Source organism: Nyctereutes procyonoides, unplaced genomic scaffold (assembly GCF_905146905.1).
Source record: "Nyctereutes procyonoides isolate TBG_1078 unplaced genomic scaffold, NYPRO_anot_genome, whole genome shotgun sequence".
NCBI lineage: Eukaryota > Metazoa > Chordata > Mammalia > Carnivora > Canidae > Nyctereutes > Nyctereutes procyonoides.
This window is the reverse complement of record NW_026575043.1, coordinates 58,629,612-58,649,733: the sequence shown is the minus strand read 5'-3', so window position 1 is coordinate 58,649,733 and position 20,122 is coordinate 58,629,612. Positions and strand designations below refer to the sequence as shown.

General features: G+C 57.6%; 1 protein-coding gene across 16 annotated transcripts in view; it reads left to right on the top strand.

Moving 5' to 3' along the window:
• Nucleotides 1-19,511, top strand: part of NCOR2 (nuclear receptor corepressor 2) — a 211,435-nt gene extending 191,924 nt beyond the window's left edge. For 9 of the 16 annotated variants that reach the window (XM_055322397.1, XM_055322399.1, XM_055322400.1 and 6 more), the window contains 18 exons: nucleotides 280-366; nucleotides 1,000-1,298; nucleotides 2,854-3,208; nucleotides 3,898-4,119; nucleotides 4,707-4,958; nucleotides 5,735-5,884; nucleotides 6,021-6,170; nucleotides 6,263-6,482; nucleotides 8,120-8,547; nucleotides 9,687-9,836; nucleotides 10,068-10,213; nucleotides 10,673-10,866; nucleotides 11,723-11,872; nucleotides 12,469-12,617; nucleotides 13,410-13,463; nucleotides 16,328-16,549; nucleotides 17,569-17,748; nucleotides 18,358-19,511. In XM_055322397.1, the coding sequence (XP_055178372.1) occupies nucleotides 280-366; nucleotides 1,000-1,298; nucleotides 2,854-3,208; nucleotides 3,898-4,119; nucleotides 4,707-4,958; nucleotides 5,735-5,884; nucleotides 6,021-6,170; nucleotides 6,263-6,482; nucleotides 8,120-8,547; nucleotides 9,687-9,836; nucleotides 10,068-10,213; nucleotides 10,673-10,866; nucleotides 11,723-11,872; nucleotides 12,469-12,617; nucleotides 13,410-13,463; nucleotides 16,328-16,549; nucleotides 17,569-17,748; nucleotides 18,358-18,539 (3,590 nt within the window). In that variant the 3' untranslated portion in view covers nucleotides 18,540-19,511. The remainder of the gene's footprint in view (nucleotides 1-279; nucleotides 367-999; nucleotides 1,299-2,853; nucleotides 3,209-3,897; nucleotides 4,120-4,706; nucleotides 4,959-5,734; nucleotides 5,885-6,020; nucleotides 6,171-6,262; nucleotides 6,483-8,119; nucleotides 8,548-9,686; nucleotides 9,837-10,067; nucleotides 10,214-10,672; nucleotides 10,867-11,722; nucleotides 11,873-12,468; nucleotides 12,618-13,409; nucleotides 13,464-16,327; nucleotides 16,550-17,568; nucleotides 17,749-18,357) is intronic. The other 7 variants (XM_055322403.1, XM_055322402.1, XM_055322407.1 and 4 more) reach the window with 4 other exon arrangements.
• Nucleotides 19,512-20,122: the final 611 nt, after the last annotated feature.

Here is a 20,122-nt window from a genome sequence, read left to right as displayed (position 1 = left end):
AGTGCCCCCTGGATGGGTGTGGTGGGACAGTTTGCCTGATTTTCTAGAGAGCTAAACTGAGGCTGGGTTTTGCTAAGGCTCCCCCATCTGGAGCAGGGCCCCGGAGATGGGACACTGCTGGCTGGATCCAGTGCTTCCACTGCTGCCACCATCATGGGGACTGCTATCAATGGCTGGAGGAACCCGTGCCAGGAAGGGTGGTTCTGACCGCAGCCCCTGTCTCTGCCCAAGGCTGGCTGAGGGACCTGTGTGACCATAATGCTCTTATCCCTCCCCCAGGTCTCATGGGCCGTGCCATCCCACCTGAGCGACACAGCCCCCACCATCTCAAAGAGCAGCACCATATCCGAGGCTCCATCACACAAGGTGCCCCCCCACACACACTGCCCTCACGGTGGCTGCAACAAGGGTACAGAGGTTTAGTCAAGATGAGCAGGGGAGGGAGGAGGGGGACGAGCTGGAGTGCTGTGGGAAAGGCGTGTAACACGTGTGCATGGCCAGTACAGGTGTGACTTGAAGTGCAGAGCAAGGGCATGTCTTCTTGAAAAACAAAAGTAGAAAGCAGAGTACTGCCCATCAGTCCTATCCTTCGTGGGCATTGTTTATTGAGCATCTGCTTGGTGCTTGGCACGAATGCAAGTGCTACACCTCTGTTAGCGTGTGGGACCGGTATTATCACTCACGAACAGTTCTCAGCAGCTGCTGTTACCATGCCACTCAGATTCTCTTGGCTAGTTGGCAGCAAGCCAGCTCCGTGGGCCCCATTTTATGCTTTTTGTCTGCAGTGTCTCATCGAATGAGCATGGCTTGGTGAAGTATTTCTTACATATGAAGGGGCTGAAGCTCAGAGAGGTCAGGTCATGAGTTCGAGGCCACACAGCGAGTGAGGATGGGAACCCTGGTAGTCTGGCTCCAGAAACACCGGCACGTGGAGATCCCAGGTTAGGACAGGCACGGTAGGGTGCAGAGTCAAGGGTCAGCTCCTTATCCCCCTGGCAGGGATTCCACGGTCCTACGTGGAGGCCCAGGAAGACTACCTCCGCCGGGAGGCCAAGCTCCTGAAGCGCGAGGGCACGCCGCCCCCTCCGCCCCCACCCCCGCGAGACCTGGCTGAGGCCTACAAGGCCCGACCCCTGGAGGCCCTGGGGCCCCTGAAGCTGAAGCCGGCCCATGAAGGGCTGGTGGCCACGGTGAAGGAGGCCGGTCGCTCCATCCATGAGATCCCACGGGAGGAGTTGCGGCGCACGCCTGAGCTGCCCCTGGCCCCGAGGCCGCTCAAGGAGGGCTCCATCACACAGGTATGGCACCAGAGCCAGGCAGGCTGGACCAAGAGGCATGGGGGGGAGTATTAGCTGTGCTCTGGCCTCTATAAATGCGGAGACTGAGGCTAAGACTCCGTGAGCATCTTGCCTGAGTTTACACAGCTGCTTGTTACTGAGCCTTTGCCACACGCATTCCAGATTCCAGGCTATAGGCTTTATATCCACGACCTTGTTTGATTGTATTTATTCTCCTGTGAAGTTCATACCTATTATCCCCATTCTTCAGGTGGAGCACCTGAGGCCCACAGAGTTCAAGCAGCCTGCCAAACTCCCAGAACTAGTCATAAAAATAAGTGGCTGCTGCTGATTGGATTTCTGTCATAGGCCAGGCCCTGCCTGAGCACTTGGCATCATATCCTGTTCAGCCCCCACAACCACTCTCTGAGGTAGTTCTCTTACTGCTCTCATTTTGTCAGTGCATAAGTGGAGGTTCACAGACATGAAGCGGCTTGTCCAGGGTCACACAGCAAGTGAATGGCAGTTGTGAACCTCAAATCCAGATGTGCCTAAATCTACAACATCTTTGCTTCTTGGTGTCTACTTCCCTCATCAGCAGGCTGCACCCCTGTGGCCCCTACACATCAGAAGGCCCCAACCTATTAGGATATGACCCACTCCAGTCGTGTGAGGAGCTGGACAGTGGCCCTTATGAGTGGCCACTGTCTCTTCCCGTGGGCAGAGGGGGCCTGATGGAATGAGGAGGGAGAGTGGGAATCATCCCAGGGGCTGCGTGGCTGTGGGGTAGACAGGACTGGGGAGGGTATCCTGGAAGAGGTCCCAGCTGGGGTAAAGGTGCACAGTGCCGGGAGAAGCTGTGGGGAGATGATCCAATGCCAGGGGACCAGTTAGGCTCTCAGCTTCTGGGCAAGAGCCCACTATGGACCCAAGAGGGAGGTCAGTCTGATTCTACAGGATTCTTAAAAGCAGGGTGTTTCCCTTTCTTACGAAAGTAATTAAAAGGTCCATAAATAAGCTCTGAGTTCTATCACTTGTAGAGACAAAGGGCCCCACTGTACCCTAGTTTCCAAGCCTGTGTCAACGGGGTGGGGGCTTCTCCCAGGTGGCCGGGTTGCGCTCTGGTCCATGACCCTCTGTTTCTTCAGCTGTCCCTTCTGGCCAGAGAGCAAACAAACCTCAGCCCTGACCTCTGAGCCTTGGGCCACAGGCAGTGGAGCTGGGTTTTGCTGCTGAGTTTTCTGGCGTGCCCTTGAGTGTGCCATAGAGGGTCCCAGGCTGACGGAAGGGATGTTGTCCCCACGTGGGGTGCTGAGACTGCAGGGGCCAACAGGGGGTCCTCTGCTTGCTCCAGGAAGGGCTGGCCTGTGAACATTACGCCCTTTCTGTAGCCTCCAGGTAGCTTTGGGGTCCAAGACAGGGTCGGGCAGGGAAGTGACAAGTGTGCTCATCTTAGGTTTAGGAAAGCCCTCTGTCCCCCTGCCCCTGGAGGCATGAAATGTGCTCCTGTTTTATAGCTGAGAAACTGAGGTTCAGAGAGGTGATATGGCCGGTGCTCACAACCCATTCTCCCCAGGGCACCCCGCTCAAGTATGACACTGGCACATCCTCTGCCGGCTCCAAAAAGCATGACGTGCGCTCCATCATCGGCAGCCCTGGCCGCACATTCCCACCCGTGCACCCACTGGATGTGATGGCTGATGCCCGGGCACTGGAGCGTGCCTGCTATGAGGAGAGCCTGAAGAGCCGGCCGGGGGCGGCTGGCAGCTCAGGGGGCTCCATCACCCGGGGGGCTCCAGTCATCGTGCCCGAGCTGGGCAAGCCACGCCAGAGCCCCCTGACCTATGAGGAGCACGGGGCACCCTTTGCTGGCCACCTGCCACGCGGCTCGCCTGTGACCACGCGGGAGCCCACCCCACGCCTACAGGAGGGTACGTGGGGTACAGGTTGGGGTATGAATGCCAGGGCCCCAGCCAGGCTCAGTGAGCCAGCTTCTTCCTCTCTGTTCCTTGCTCAGAGCCTTTGCACCTGCTCTTCCCTCTGCCTGAAACCCCCACTTTCCGATTGTTACCTAAATGGCTTCTTTTTATCCTTCTGGTGGTCTCTTCAAAATCACATTCTCGGCAGGCTCTAAGGACCCTGCTCCACTATTCTGGTCACATTTTAAATTTTCACTGGAGCATTTATCACTCAGAAATTTTTATTTGAAAACTAGTTTATCACCTTTCTCCAGCGGTAAGTATCTGCTCCATGTGGGCCAGGTTTCCTGCCTGTTTTGCCCACTGGGGTGGCTCCAATTCTTAGAACATTGCTTGGCATTTAGTAGAGGCTCTGTAAAGATTTTTTTATTGTTTGAATGAGTGAATGAAAGAGAACAAAGGAGAGCAGGAGTGAGTGTATTTTTTAAAAGAACAAAAACACAGAAGCAAATGAGTAGATGAAAGAACACAGAACCTGAAGTAAAGAAACAGGGGAAGGCAGGGTCCTGGTCCCTGGATCCCAGAGAGCCTACCCTCAAATGGCCTCCCATAACCCCTGGCCTCAGCGGACCCCGTGTTGGGAGCTGTGACAGCCCTGCCACGGAGGCCTAATGCTAACCCCCCTTGGCCTGTCCCCACAGGCAGCCTCTCATCTAGCAAGGCATCGCAGGACCGGAAGTTGACGTCGACGCCCCGTGAGATTGCCAAGTCCCCCCACAGCGCCGTTCCTGAGCACCATCCCCACCCCATCTCGCCCTATGAGCACCTGCTTCGGGGTGTGAGTGGCGTGGACCTATACCGCGGCCACATCCCTCTGGCCTTCGATCCCACCTCCATACCCCGCGGAATCCCTCTTGATGCAGGTGATTGCCCCAGACTCATAGAATCCTACAGCATAGGGTCAGAGGCTTCGTCAGTGTCAGCCCAGGGACTTCTCAGGCATCAGCTCAGCTCTGGTAGATGAGGAAACAAGTGTAAGGGTGGAGAGATCCAGCAGTAATGAATGCAGTCATGTAAATAGTTTAGGTTAGAACAGAATCTCTCTTAGGAGTCTGAGGGATATATGGGGTTAAATATTTTTCAGTGGTTTTCTTTTCCTGCAGAACTTCAGTGCCTTTAAAACTGCAAATGTATCAAAAGAGGGTTGAAGTATTGAATGTTCCTCAAATGAACATGGTCTGAAAATCTGTTTAGAAGGATGCCTCCCCTAGGTATCTTAGTGATCTACATTTTGGATGCCCTTTGTTTGGGGAAACTTGGATCTGAAAAAGTTATCAGTAGAAGGTACCCCCATGTGTGTGGGGAGCGGAGGTTGTTCTATGTCTAGGCTCTCAATTCTGTGTTGTGGGGGTGTTTTGGGAGAAGCTGTCAGGTATGGGAGTGGGGGGCGTAAAGACAGGTGGGGAGACATTCTTCCACCAGCCTGACCTTGCCTTTCTCTTTCCTGCAGCCGCTGCCTATTACCTGCCCCGACACTTGGCCCCCAACCCTACCTACCCGCACCTGTACCCACCGTACCTCATCCGAGGCTACCCTGACACGGCAGCGCTGGAGAACCGTCAGACAATCATCAACGATTACATCACCTCACAGCAGATGCACCACAATGCGGCCACCGCCATGGCCCAGCGAGCTGACATGCTAAGGGGCCTCTCACCCCGCGAGTCCTCACTGGCTCTCAACTATGCCGCCGGACCTCGAGGTGAGTAGGGCTGGACACTTCCTGGCAAGTGGGTGAGCAGACCCTCCCCATCCAGAATCGGCCTTAGTCCTCATCTACCCAGGCCTGCTTGAGGGTGCAAAAACACATGTATGCTTGCTGAGATGGTGGTGTGGTCCCCTTAGAGGTCTGGGAGGTGGGATTGCCCTGAGCGCACACACAGACCTGGTGGGTGATTGTGAGTGTGGGTGTGTGTCTGGTAGCCATGTGCATCCTGTATGCACACATGGGAGGTGTGCATGGGCCTCTGTGTACTCTTGGTATATGGGGTCCTTGGCATTAAAAAAAAGGGAGGGTCTAAATAGGAGACTGTTAGAATTTCCCAATCCCTTGACTGGCAAACAACCCATGGCCGCATTGTAAGTGCATTGGAGTCATCCTCTGGAAACACTTTTGGAACAAGCAAGTACCAGTCAGAGTCCATTTGGAAAAACCAGTCAGTCTAGTTGTTTCAGACAGTGAGGACTGAACACGAGGAACTGATTGTATGGGGCCAGAGGCTGGAAGAGCAGAAGAGTGTAATGCAGGGATGCCACCTGCAGGACACCACTCCTGGGGTCTGGGAGCCAAGGGGAGGTGGGATGGGGAGAGCCTGGCATTCAGAAAAGGGTCCAGGGGGGTTGGTGCTCAGAAGCAGGAGGGAGCGGCCTGGCTGTGCTTCTGCTCACGAGGGCATGCTGCACTCCACCGCTGGGGTGGTCAGCTGGCAAGTGGCCTGGCCCCTACTGCCCCTCCTGCAACCCCGCCTCCTCTTGCAGGCATCATCGACCTGTCCCAAGTGCCACATCTACCTGTGCTGGTTCCTCCGACACCAGGCACACCCGCCACCGCCATGGACCGTCTCGCCTACCTCCCCACAGCACCCCAACACTTCAGCAGCCGACTTAGCAGCTCCCCACTTTCCCCAGGTAACACCCCTGCCCCTGTCCTGGGTCAGGACCCCTGCGTCCACAGAGGGTGGCTGGGTGTCCTCTCTCCACCCCCAAAGACAGGTCCAGGCCCTCCCTGAGCACTGGGCTGAATCACAGGACTTTTGGTTGGCAGGAGGTCCCACTCACTTGACAAAACCCTCTGCCACCTCCTCGTCTGAGAGGGAGCGGGAGCGAGATCGAGATCGGGAGCGTGAACGGGAGCGTGAGAAGTCCATCCTCACATCCACAACCACAGTGGAGCATGCGCCCATCTGGAGACCTGGTAGGGCATCAGAGGTCCCTGCCCCAGCCTTTGGGGGTCCTCGTGGGCCATGTGAAGCCTGCCTCCCTGATGCCACAGCCTGTCCCCACCAGGTACAGAGCAGAGCAGCGGCAGCAGTGGCAGCGGGGGTGGGGGCAGCAGCAGCGGTGGCAGCCGCCCCGCCTCCCACTCCCACTCCCACCAGCACTCGCCCATCTCACCCCGGACCCAGGACGCCATCCAGCAGAGACCCAGCGTGCTACACAACACGGGCATGAAGGGCATCATCACCTCCGTGGAGCCTAGCACACCCACGGTCCTGAGGTGGGCCAGGTTGGCACAAGGGAGGGGACAGGTGGGTGGGCCAGTGGTTGGTTGGTGGATGCAAAGGTGGATGGATGAGTTGGCAGATAGATGGTGGGGTGAATGAAGGAAAGTAGGGAAGTAGGTAGGTGGATGGTAGGTCAGTGAGTAGGTAGCAGGAGGGCCCACGGACGGTGGATGAACAGACGATACATGGGTAGGTGGAAGGAAGGGCAGGTGAGAGGGTGGATGGATAAATGATGGGTAGGTGAACAGGCAGATATTTTGGAGGTGAATGGATAGGAGATGGGGTTAGAAGGTTAGGTGGATGGACAAAGTGGGTGAGTGAGTAGACAAATGGATTATGAGTGGGTAAGTGGGTGGATGACAGGTGGTAAGTAAGTGGATAGGTGGGTGCCATGGTGTGGATATGGCTGGGCTTAATGAATGGGTAGGTGGGTGGGTATTAGGTGAGTGGGTAGATAGATGGAGGGGGAGGGGGCAAATGGAAGGGTGAATGAATAACAATAGAGGTTGAATGAGAGGTGAGTAGGTAGGTGGGTAGATGAGCATGCAGATGGTTGGGTGGGTAGATGGTGAGTTGGGTGGATAGGTGGCAGGTTGTGGGGGGGAGGTTGGATGAGTAGGTGGGTAGATTGTTGGGTTCAAAGATAGAGTCTGTGGAAAGAAGAGGGACAGATGAGCAAGGGCTGTGGGGAGAGATTCTCCTGGTCCTCCCCTGACTTTAGCAGGGCTCTTTAGGGAGGAGATGGTGTCTGTCTTGCCTGGGTATAAATGGGAGAGCCTCCACAGGCCCCATGTGTGCCCCTCAGAGTCCACTCACTCCCACAAGGTGCCCAGGTCCCCTCCAGTGACACCCACGCCCCAGGGACTGGGAGCAGAACTGACTGATGGAGGGGAAGGGAGCTTCCCTGGAATCCCGTCCCACCCAGGGTCCTATTCAGAGGCAGGTGCTTCTTCCAAGGTGAAGTTTGCTTTCATACGAGTACCCACACCCGTTTGGCTGCTCTGATCACACCCACCACCCAACCACAAGTCCAGTTAGGGGAATTGACAACTTTGTTCCCCAGAAGTACTGGCTTTGACCTCAGTGACTCAAGCACCCAGCAGGTACACAAGACAGAAGCACCTAGCTGCTTAGAGCACGGTTAGTACTCACATAGGAAGGCCAGCTGTTTGTCTATACCAGCAATGAGTTGATTAGAAACTGTCATGAGGCAGTCGGGCCTTTCCCATTGGCAACTAGAGTGAGGGTTAGTGAAGAGCAGGGAACCTCCTCACAGAGACACTGGGCTTGACAGGCCCTGAGGGCTGGAGTTGGGCCACTTCGAATCCCAGCCCCTCAATGTCTAGAGCAGTTCCTAGAACAGTGCCTGACACATGGCAGGCAGTTAGTGGGAAGCCTGGGAACGATGGAGATCGTGAATAAATGAGCGGGTGAATGTATGGGGTGGGTAAGGCCATACCAGGAAGGACCTCGCAGGCCGGGTCAGGAGGGCAGATTTATCCCAGGGCAGTGGGGACCCATCAGGGTGTGGAAGTGTGAGGGAGTGACTGTGCCTCAGTCTCCTGGGCTCTCCCCCTACCCCCCACCCCACCCCAGGGTGGCTTCCCCAGCCTCCTTACCGCCTTCTCTCCTCCCTCAGGTCCACCTCCACCTCCTCGCCTGTCCGCCCGGCTGCCACATTCCCACCCACCACCCACTGTCCACTGGGCAGCACCCTCGACGGGGTCTACCCCACCCTCATGGAGCCCGTCTTGCCGCCCAAGGAGGCCCCAAGGGTTGCACGGCCCGAGCGGCCCCGGGCAGACGCTGGCCACGCCTTCCTTGCCAAGCCTCAGGCCCGCATCGGGCTGGAGCCTGCCTCCCCCCCCAGCAAGGGCTCCGAGCCGCGGCCCCTGGCACCCCCCGGCTCCAGTCACTCGGCCATCGCCCGCACCCCAGCAAAGAGCCTCGCACCCCACCACGCCGGCCCGGACCAGCCTGCGCCGCCCACCTCGGCCACGGACCTGCATCGGGAAAAGACTCAAAGTAAACCCTTTTCCATCCAGGAACTGGAGCTCCGTTCTCTGGGTAAGACCACCCTGACAGCGGCCACCTTCATAGACGCGATAATCATGCGTCAAATTGCTCACGATAAAGGGCCGCGAGAAGGAGGTTCGCTGGCCAACGACTCCCCTCGCGATGGTAAGATTTCCGGCCCCGCCGCCCACCCACCCCGTCTTGTGGCCTAAAGATATTTTCAGATCTCTTGCTTTTTATTTTTCCCCCCGTTTTTCGTTGGTTTTGGTATTTTGTTTTGAAACTCGTCCTCGTCGATTGCACGCTCTGATGGTTATTCCTCAAGCTGCCACCCACGCCACCCCCCCGATTGGGGGGCACCTCATCATTTGCACATTGTTTTATCATGATTTTTTTTTTTTTTGGATTTTCGCTTTTTTTTTCCTTTAATGAATGGATCTGTGATTTTGACTTCAACTGCACCTCCCATCTCCCAATCTTTGCGCCTGTGTTTGGGGAGCAGGGAGTGGGGCTGCGGGCTTGGGCTGACGCCTGCTGCTGTATGGGTGAGTCTGATTTGGAGGACACCCACCAAGGCAGACTGTCCAGAAGACAGGGAGGGGAGGGAGGCTCCTGACTCTCCAGGAGGAGCTGACCCCCCTGTACCCTGCCTGGTTTGTGAGGGAGTATTGGGGTGCTCTGGCCCCACACGCCCCTGTTGACCTGCTGCCCAGCATCCCCTAGGAGGAGAGATCTCTGGCCCCAGCTCTGGACTCCTGGTAGCTGGAACTGGGGGCTACAGGGAATGCGGCCCAGGCGGGGTCCTGGGACCTGAGTGTCACTCCCTGCCATACCTCCCACTGATCATACTCCTGCATCTCCTTCCATAGAGACTTCTCTTCCCCCAGCCCCCACCATCTGGATGGGTCTGTGTTTCTCATTGTCCTTTTCCATCTCCTGGCCTTTCTGCCTGTGTATCTATCCATGTTTTTCTTCCACCTGTCACTCTCCCCACCATTCTAGCTCTCTCCGTTCTCGATGTACCCCCACCCTGACTGGCCAGCAGCCCCTGCGCCGGCTCGCAACTTCTATCTGCCCACTACCCCCACTCCGGCCTGGGGGCCCCAGCCAGCATGGGAGGGCAGGCCAGGAGGGGCAGCCCCAGCCCCAGGTCCTGGCACTGGCCTGACCCACGGCCTTGCCTACACTAGGTTACCATGGTGGCAGCTACAGCCCCGACGGAGTGGAGCCCATAAGCCCTGTGAGTTCACCCAGCCTGACGCACGACAAGGGGCTCCCCAAGCATCTCGAGGAGCTTGACAAGAGTCACCTGGAGGGGGACCTGCGGCACAAGCAGCCAGGTAGGCTACCCCACCACTCCCTCAAACATCCCACTTACCACCACCCTGTGAGAGAGGGGTCGCCGTCACCCCATCATGCAGGTAGGAAAACCAAGGGCACTGGGGATGGAGGAGTTGGCCCCACCCCACAGCTCACAGGGTCGAGCTGGGTTTCAGGGATGCGCCCCCAGTCAGGCACACACCTCAGCCACCCCTCCTCCCATGGCCTAAACAGCTCTGCTCTGTCTGCAGGCCCCGGGAAGCTCAGCGGTGAGGCTGCACACCTTTCACACCTACGGCCACTGCCTGAGAGCCAGTCCTCGTCCAGCCCGCTGCTCCAGACCACCCCAGGGGTCAAAGGTCACCAGAGGGTGGTCACCCTGGCACAGCACATCAGTGTAACTACCCCTTCTCTGCCACCCCTCCTCATCACCTTTGAACCTGGGCCAGGACATGGTCCTGGGGAAGGGTCGGGGAGGGTCACACACAGCCTCTTGGTCCGGTGGGTAAACTGAGTCCTGGCAGACTGGACCCAGGATGTGGGGGTTGGCAAGGGCAAGCCCTCAAACTCAGATGTGGTAACCGCCCCTTCCTCCAGCTGATGGAGCCTGGGATGCGTGAGTCCATGATCCATATCTTATATATTCTGGCCAGTGGAATCTGACCCATCCAGGGGCCACCACCCTGCGCACACAGGGACCATGAGGCTACTGTAGGCAGGCCTGAAGCACCCAGAAAGCCAGGAACCAAGCCTAGTTCTGTACCTGAAGTTCAACCTAGCCTTTGCCCACCCTGAAGGTTCTGGTGGGGTGGCTGCTGCCTGACCCTGTGCCTCTGCTCTGACCTTTGGCCTGCAGGAGGTCATCACACAGGATTACACGCGGCACCATCCACAGCAGCTCAACGCGCCCCTCCCTGCCCCCCTCTACTCCTTCCCTGGAGCCAGCTGCCCGGTCCTGGACCTGCGCCGCCCACCCAGCGACCTCTACCTCCCACCCCCAGACCATGGCGCCCCAGCTCGTGGCTCACCCCACAGTGAAGGGGGCAAAAGGTAAGTGTCAGGGACAGGTGGCCTTGTTGTTCCGCTTCTGGGAGGCTTTCATCATATGTCTGTAGGGGAGGGTTGAGCAAGTGCAAGACGCCCCTGTTATGCATGCAAAGAGGAGAAACTGAGGCTGAGGGAAATGCGGGAGTTTGCTCAAGGGCACAGTGCCAGTAGGTAGTAGCTGACATGTGCATCACAGTCTGTGGGCTCCGGACACCAAGCTAATAAGCACTTCACACATGTTACTGGAATTCTTACCACCAACCCAGCAAGTGCAGGCAATATTGTCCCCATTTCACCAATGAAGGCACCGAGGTATGGAGAGGGAATCCATTCATCCACAGGCGCACAGCCAGTAAGTGGCAGAGCCAGGATTCGAACCAGAGCTCTGCGCTCTTAGCAGCCTCCCTGGAGACACACACACTCATCTCTGGGTCCCCCAGGAGTGCTGGGCTTTGGGGCAGCCCCCAGCTCTCTGTTGAAGGGAACCACTCAAGGTGCCACATGAGTCAGGCACAAGGGTGGGAAGGCAACAGGACATCCTTGGGGGAACAGTGGGGGACCTGGCATGGGCTGCAGCAGGGGTCAGCTACCACCCATGGGCCAAATCCAGCCCACAGTCCAGGAGCTAAAAGTGGTCTACATTTTTAAAAGATGGTAAAAGAAGAAACTACAGTGGAGACCACATGTGGCCCACAAAGCTTAAAAGAGCAGCCCTCCGGCCCTCTGCGGGAAGAGTGGCCGAGCTCTGACATGGAGCGGGGCAGGGCTGGGACAGCAGTGGAGAGAGGGGCACATCCCTGTGTCATCTTGGGGTGGAGCACTGGACTCTGAGTACAGCCAGTACCCTCTGTCTGCTCAGGTCTCCAGAGCCAAGCAAGACGTCAGCCCTGGGCAGCAGCGAGGATGCTATCGAACCCGTGTCCCCACCAGAGGGCTTGGCAGAGCCCGGGCATCCCCGAAGCACCATGTACCCGCTGCTGTACCGGGATGGGGAGCAGGCCGAGACCAGGTACCTCCGTGATGCCCCTGCTCCCCCGGGGCTCGACTCGCGGCTGCGCTGCACCGCTCTGCAGTTGGGGGTTCACAAGCGCTTTGTGTGTGGCTCAGGGATCTCAGGCTGCTAAGCAGGTGTCCCAGCTCGAGGGACCTCCGTAGCAGAACGCGTGCCTTGAACTGTGGTATCTGGGCTCAGACCAGTCCCCTACTTGGGGCACTTGCTGAGGACCTGAGAAATCAGGAGCTAAATGTCTAGGCCAGTCAGGTGGGTGGAGATAGGAGGCAGCCAGGACTGTGGGCCTTAGGAAAGGTGTGCTCTGGTTGCACGCGCAGTTCCTGAGGCCCTTTCCAAGGCGCCAGGCTGTTGCAGGTAGACTAGCATGGCCCCCCAGAGCAACTGGGGCTCTCCAGAGGCAGCCCAAACCCAGACACATGAACTGCAGAGAAGACTGCAGGAGACAGAATCCCTAAGAGATGAAGGATGTAGGCGTGGGGTAGGAGAAGCTTGGTTCTGAGTTTCTAAGACATGGCAGGTAATGAGTGCCCCATCAACAAAGGTATGCAAGCTTAGCACTAAGCAAACCAACCTGGGACATCTGATTTTTGCAGCAGGATGGGCTCCAAGTCCCCAGGCAACACCAGCCAGCCACCCGCCTTCTTCAGCAAACTGACTGAGAGCAACTCTGCCATGGTCAAATCTAAAAAACAGGAGATCAACAAGAAGCTGAACACTCACAACCGGAATGAGCCCGAGTACAGTAAGCCACGCGCCTGCCGCCCCCCCGCGGCCCCCCCCCCCCCCGCCAGGAAGTAGGAGCCTCTATGGGGCTGGAGGCCCGCACAGGGCTAGAGCCCACAGGATACTTTCCAAAGCTAGGTGGCCCCACCGACCACCTGTCCCACTGACCCTTCACCCCCCATTCAGGGAGCCCCGGGTGGCTTCTCCTTTGCTGGCGGTGCTGGCTGCTACAGGATGTGGTGCCCGGCACACTGTGGGCATGTGGTGAATTCCTGCAGGGATGGGTGTGTGCCAAGCCCCATCCTGGGTATCAGGGATTGGGGTCCTGCCCGCCCAAGGGTCCTGTGTGTATTCCCAGCTAACAATGCTCATCACACATGTTTTTTCCATTTATGTGGCTGCTGGATATAAGTCCTAACTCCCCCACCCTTAGCACAGTGCCTGGCACATAGAAGATCACAGCATGTGTAGAAGCTGCCACAGGCCCTAGTTGGGGGCTCATTAGCTGGTAGGGGAGTCTGGGGGCATTGTAGGGCCTTTCCTGAAACTTTCTGGGGCTAGACCATTGCAGGCTGGTAGCGCCAGAGCCCTGCCAAGTGCAGTCTGTGGGCCAGCAGGTCAGTAGCCCTAGCAAGCTGGTTGGAGATGCAGCATCCCTAGCCCTGCCCCAGACCTTGTGAATCTGTGTACACTGAATGGATTCCCCACATGGTGCACCTTGCCTAGACTAGAGGACAGGTGGGGGCAGGTGACTGCCCCTAGGACCAGTGGGCACTTAGGCCTTACCCATCTTGTCACCTGCTCCCCCCAGATATCGGCCAGCCTGGGACGGAGATCTTCAACATGCCTGCCATCACCGGAGCAGGTAACTGTCCAGCCAGGGCTACATGGCCGCCAGCCCCCTCCCCACTCTCCCCATCCCCTGTCATGGCTGCGTGCTGGGGAGGTTAGGCTGGTGTGTGGGATCTGGAAGGAGATTTAGGGAGTGTGGCTTTCACCCTAGCCATAGTCCTGATGAAGGGGAAGCCTTTTAGGTCAAGTGTATCCTTATCCTTCCCTCTGGACTCGGCAAACCCAGCAGTGGGGAAATACACATAAGGCTGGCAAGGTTTTGCAAGGAGTCTACATTGGAGTTACATTTCAAGGCCTCCCAGTATGTTTAGTACAGAGTCAGGTGCACACACAACTATCTGGAAACACCAGCTCTAAGGCGGGGCCTGTGGTGGAGATCTGAGTGTGGACCGGGAGTGTGGGCGTGTGCTTGATGCACACAGGCTTCTCTGACAGTCCAAGTGAGCATTTTTATAGAGAGAACATCAGTTGTACTCGAACATTCAGACCAGCTCAGGGAACGACGAAGATGTATTATGGAGATGGGTGAAAACTCCCTCACATTTTGAAACTAAAGCTTCAGCCTGCTATGATATTTTGGACTTGGCGGATGCTGAGGGTTGGGTCCCCAGCCTCTGGTAGGGGCCACAGTGTGTGTTTCTCCTGCTGCGCAGAAGGACCAGGGGTGGGGCTTTAGGGACATGCCTTCCAAAGTCCAGCATACAGAGACTGAGCCCAGACCAGCTCAGGACTGGTGCCTCCGTGGGCAGACCCTGTCCAGTGGGGTGGGGGTGCCAGGGTCGTTGGCAGGGCTGTGTCCTCTATGCCCTGGGCCTTCAGTGGGAATCTGAGGCCAGAAGAGCAGAGAGGAGATGGGCTGGCCTTCCCTGGGGCCATGAGAGGCCTCAAGCCTTGGGAATGTGGTGAGCAAAAGACAACCATTGGATTTTATCAAAATTGGAGGTAATCAGAACCTCCAAGTGGGGGTTTTAACCAAGGCTCATCTATCTACCCAGAGACTAGATCCAGGGGGCTTCACTGGGCCTCGGACAACAGGGAGGAGACAATTTGGTCGAACCAACAAGACGGTTAGAAATGAATGTTTCCAGAATGTTGTAAATCTTGACACAGGCAGTGGACACACCAGATACTTCTGTCCATAGAGATCCATGCAGGGGTACGATGAAGATCTGTGTTGAGACTTCTCTGTAAATCATATTTGACTTTTCTGTAAGCAGTTTAGCATGCGTGTGCACACACATTTCCCCGGGCCCCAGTCTCTGTTGCTTGGCCCCACGTCAGACTTTGCCTTTGTAACTGGAGGCAGTCAAGCTTCCTTCCTGCCTGGCACTGTCAGATCCCACACCTGCGACCTTGAGTGGAAGCCTCCGGAGCATCTGGGATCGCTAGATCCACCAAGAAACTGCCGCAGCCTGTACAGCTTGCATCATCTTTTCCACTTCGCACTATTTTCTTAGCCTGGAGGATCACAAATTTTTTTTTTCCCGGTGTCCACCCCATGCTGGAAATACTGCGTTTTCTTGAGAGACATGGTTCCCCAGCCCCCCCGATCCACTTTTTTTTAAGTGCTGCTGAAATGTGCCTGAAACACAGCTAAAAAGGTAGAGAATGTGTCCCAGGCTGTGACCAAGTTTGGAGCTAAAAGGAAGAAAGGAAAAACAAAATGCAGGGAGCAAACGGTTACTGCCCAGAAATGTGATCCTCAAAGCCACTGAGAAGCCATCAGTGTAGTTCATAGACAAGCCGGGGGCAGAACGACCCACTTGCCGGCTGCCTGGTATTCACGCACTTCGCCAGAGTGGAAGTTTTAAAATCCTTGCAGATGTTGCCCAAGGACGGCAGGCAGAGGGGACTTGAGCTTCGTTGGCAAAGTCTGGTTTAGCAAAAATGCTGAGAAGAGACGCCCCCAGGGTTTGTGAAAGTCCCCAGAATGATCCATAAGAAAATGAGAAAGGGACAGAACACCTGGTGAATGACAAAGGCTGAGTTCACGTGGCTACATAGTGGGTGTCTGCAGGGTCTGTTGGGGACCAGTCTGTTGATTCGACCACTTTGTGACAAGATCGCCGGGCTGAGGGCGGTCATGCAAGCATCTCTAGCTCTGCCCTGTCCCCCCGCACGCACCGTAACTGCATGGCTACGACCCCCACCTCACCTCACCGTCCTTCTCTGCACCTCTCTCTCTTAGTGGCTCCCGGGTGGGGAGAGGCGGGGGAGGAGAGTTAGGCTCAGCTTGGGGGGCATGTGGTGGGGGTGTACTGAGGGTCCCGGACCTCGTGGGGGTCACCTTCCCTTCCAGAGTCTCTTCCTCAGCCCCCGCCAGCCCCAGGGGACCCAGGGTGGACCCCACACACACACCCAGTCCCAAGCTCTGGCTTGACCTGGTTTCCCAGCTGTGTCTCCCCAGAGTATCCTTCTGATTCCCACCCCCTGACACACACACACACACACACACACACACACACACACACACACACACACACCCCTTCCCCGATTCCATCTCAAGGCCCCTTGGAATTTTAGAAGAGAAGCAGCCCCAGCTGGGATTTGTGGGGCCAGCGGGGCTTCTGATACCCCAGAGGGCAGAGTGGGAGAGACTGGGGGTGGTCACCTTGCCTCCCAACCCCCTAACCCCCAGGGCCCAAGTCTACCCCATCAACACGCTGTAGGAAAATGAGGGGGGGGGGGGGGACTAGGGAAATGAAGAAACATGTTGCTTTGCCAAAATGTGTTCACTGTGTATTCTCTCTTCTCCTCTCTCTCCCTTCTTTCTGCTTCTCTCTCCCTCTGTCTGTTGTCCCTCCGGCCCTTCCTGGCCCCGTGTGTGTGTGTGTGTTTGTGTGTGTGTGTGTGTGTGTGTGTGTGTCTCTCTCCCAGGCCTTATGACCTGCAGAAGCCAGGCGGTGCAGGAGCATGCCAGCACCAACATGGGGCTGGAGGCCATTATTAGAAAGGCGCTCATGGGTAAATATGATCAGTGGGAGGAGCCCCCGCTCAGCGCCAATGCTTTTAACCCTCTGAATGCCAGTGCCAGCCTGCCCGCTGCTATACCCATAACCGCTGCTGACGGACGGAGCGAACACGCACTCACCTCGCCAGGTCTGCAGGCCTCCCCTGCCTCGGCCCTCCAGCCCCACCCGCCCCGCCTGTCCCCATCCCAGTGTCCGTAATCTTGTGCCTCCGCAGTCCTCTGACCAGCCCCCTCCAGCTTTGGAGCTTGTGACTTTATTTTTGTGCCTGTTTGACGTGGTTTTGGAGTCGGCTAATCCCCATCTGGGCGGGCACGGCCCCAGCCCCCACCCATCTCCCCTTCCCACTAGGTCCAAAGGAGCTGCTGCTTTTCTAAAAACACTCACTGCTGTCCGAGCCCTGCCCTGCCTTCCTCCCCTGCTGGACACAGGTCCCTGGGATGCCTGCGTCCGGGCCCATTTTGTGTCTCCTTGGGGGAAATCAGGCTAGAGCAAAGGGCCCACCTCTGTGTGGGTCAGGCTGACCCCTGGGCTCGTGGCAGCCTGGCTCATGACAGCCAGGCCCGTGGGCTGGACATCCACTGGGGCCACCTGTGTGTGACCCTGGCTGACTTAGGATCTGATGGTGAGGAGACCACTTTCTGTGTGCCAGGCCCAAACTCAGAGGAGTCAGGGAAGCCAGAGGAGCCAGCTCTCTCTCTCTGTACCTCTGCATGTCTGAGCAAGGGCCGAGCAGGGAGACCTAGGGCCCATTTGTCCAACCTGGACGGTTTGGTCCCAGGAAGAGTTTCTGGACTTAGTGGGGGCCCAGGCCTGGCCCCAGGGGTCCCAGCTTCTCTGCAAAGGGCTTATAGCCTTCCCAGCCGCAGCACAGTCCTGGGGCAATGGTCCGGGTCAAGCCAGAGGCCTAAGGCTTCGTGCCCTGGGTGGCAGGTGGGCCTCAGGGCAGCCTGAGTGGCTTTTGAAAGTAGTTCATCCCACTCCCCTAGTAGAAACCCACCTCCAGAATCAGGCCCAGGGCTGGGTCTGTCCATCAGGTTGACGCGTCCTGCCCCTCCTGGGGGCCTCCCCACCACCACCACCCCTACCCCCACATGAGTGCCATCTCCACAATCTTGACATCACCCTTTTCCATGTGTCCCCTCACAGGTGGTGGTGGAAAGGCCAAAGTCTCTGGCAGACCCAGCAGCCGAAAAGCCAAGTCCCCAGCCCCGGGCCTGGCATCTGGGGACCGGCCGCCCTCCGTGTCCTCGGTACACTCGGAGGGGGACTGCAACCGCCGGACCCCGCTCACCAACCGCGTGTGGGAGGACCGGCCTTCATCGGCAGGTGCGCATCGGGGAGCGGTGGGTGCGTGGGCCTGCTGGCTGCCCACAGGCAGGGGGCCCGGGTGATCAGGGGTGCCTGAGCACCTACTGTGTGCAGAGTGTGTGCTCTGACCTCTTTTATGATAACTGGGGCCCAGGTAGGGAGAGGGGGTGTGTTGCATGCTGTCCAGGGATGCTGGCCTCTGGCCCTGACCGGAGAAAAGGGAAGGTTCAGGGAGCGAGGAGGGAGCCGATACCACAGGCTTTGCGGGTCATGGAGCCAAGTTTGCTTCGTGAGCATGAGGAGCCCCTGGAAGGTTGTAAATGGGGAAGTGCTTGATCTGATGTAGGTTCAAGAGAGCCCTTGGCTGTAGAACAGAACCAAGGAGCAAGGGCAGGAACTGCAGAGAGGCCGCTGCTGGTCTAGGTGACAGGTGGCCAGGGCATGATGATGGGGCGGGGGTGGCATTGGTGAGGAGACACTTGCGGTTTTGAGAAACCTCGCAGGAGTTAAGATGTGTTGCGACAGTGGCCAGACATGGGAAGCTGAAGTGAGGTGAGATGGGCGGGTGGGCCTGGAGTGCCCAGGCCATGGGGGCCTCCTGATGGTCTCTCCTGGTCTTTCTGGCAGGTTCCACACCATTTCCTTACAACCCCCTGATCATGCGGCTCCAGGCGGGTGTCATGGCCTCCCCACCCCCACCTGGCCTCCCTGCAGGCAGCGGGCCCCTTGCCGGCCCCCACCATGCCTGGGACGAGGAGCCCAAGCCGCTGCTCTGCTCTCAGTACGAGACGCTCTCCGACAGCGAGTGACTGTCAGAACGGGGTGGGGGGCGGCACCGGGACCCAGCGAGTGGCCAGAACAGCGGGGCAAGGAGTGGGGCAGCCGCCGACTTCCCCCACTGAGGAAGGAGCCCCTGAGTCTGCCTGCGCGCCCGTCCGTCCGTCCAGAGCTGGCATCCTTGCCTGTCTAAAGCCTTAACTACGACTCCCGCCCCGGGCTGGTCCTGTGCAGTGACCTTACTCAGGGGATGTTTACCTGGTGCTCGGGAGGGGAGGGGCCAGGGAGGGGGCGCGGTGGTGTGTGGTGGCCACACGCACGCAGCCGGGGCGGCCAGGGACCCAAAGCAGGATGACCACGCACCTCCCACGCCACTGCCTCCCCCCTTATCACATTTGGAACCAAAGTCTAAACTGAGCTAGCAGCCCCCGCACCCTCCCTTGTCCCCATTCCGCTTCTCGCTCTGGACAGACGGACACGGGCCCTGTTCAGCCCCCCACGCTCTTGTCCCGGGCTCCACGGACTGCCCCAGTCAACAAGACTGCCGGAAACCCAGTTGGGCCGGATGGGCGGGCGAAAGGGTGCGGTCTGGGGCGAGCGGACGCTCCGAGGAACTGGACTATCTCACACAGCGTCGCCGCAGCGGTGGGTGGGAAGGAAAGGCAGGTGTAAATGATGTATTGGTTTACAGGGTATATTTTTGATACCTTCAATGAATTAATTCAGATGTTTTACGCAAGGAAGGACTTTACCCAGTATTATTGCTGCTGTGCTTTCGATCTCTGCTTATCGTTCAAGAGGCGTGTGCAGGCCGCCAGGCAGTGAGCCCATCGGCCACAGGCCTGGGGGGCGGGGCTGCGGCTCGTGAGCACCCTGCGCCCTCCCTCCTTCCCTTCCTTGGGCAGAATAAACTTGATGGGTATTCTGTGACCGCCACCTGCGCACGGCGGTGGCGTTCTGTCATTTACACACATTGTTCTCATTAAAAAGCGAATTATACTCAAGTGACAAAGGTGTCTTCTCTAGCTTGGACAGGGCGGCCAGAGGGCGGGCACCTGGAGTTTCGGGGGACAGCAGGAGCATAACCTGGAGGGGCAAGGAAATCTCCCCCCGAACGAAATGCCCCCGACATGTTCCCTCTGCGGTTATTTCTGCCCAGGGTCGGAGAGTCACCGTGAGGGCATCCACAGTCACACCCGTGGTTAGGGTGTTAGACATTCCTCCCTGGGAAGGGACGGTACCAAGTATGCACACCAGTGTGTGCACCCTGTGTGTGTGTAGGGGTATCGTGTCCTCACGCCCCTGGGGGGAGGGCTCCCCGCTCTCACACCCATGGAGAGAGCATCACGCTTACGGTGAGGATGTTCAGGTTCACCACCATCGATCTGTAATCGTTAAATACTTTTAATTTCATTCGTGCCAACATCGTATTAAGAATCGGACCCCTTGCCGTCACCACCTTCTTCAAACACAAGACAGAAGAGACAGCAGTCCTCACCAGCCTGTGCCTTGAAATAGCCACCAAGTTGCTTCTTGCAGTTTTAGTGGGACACATCCCCAAAACGAGTCTGCTCTTCACCTCCCGTGTTCCTTATGAGCAGATCCTGGGTTTCAG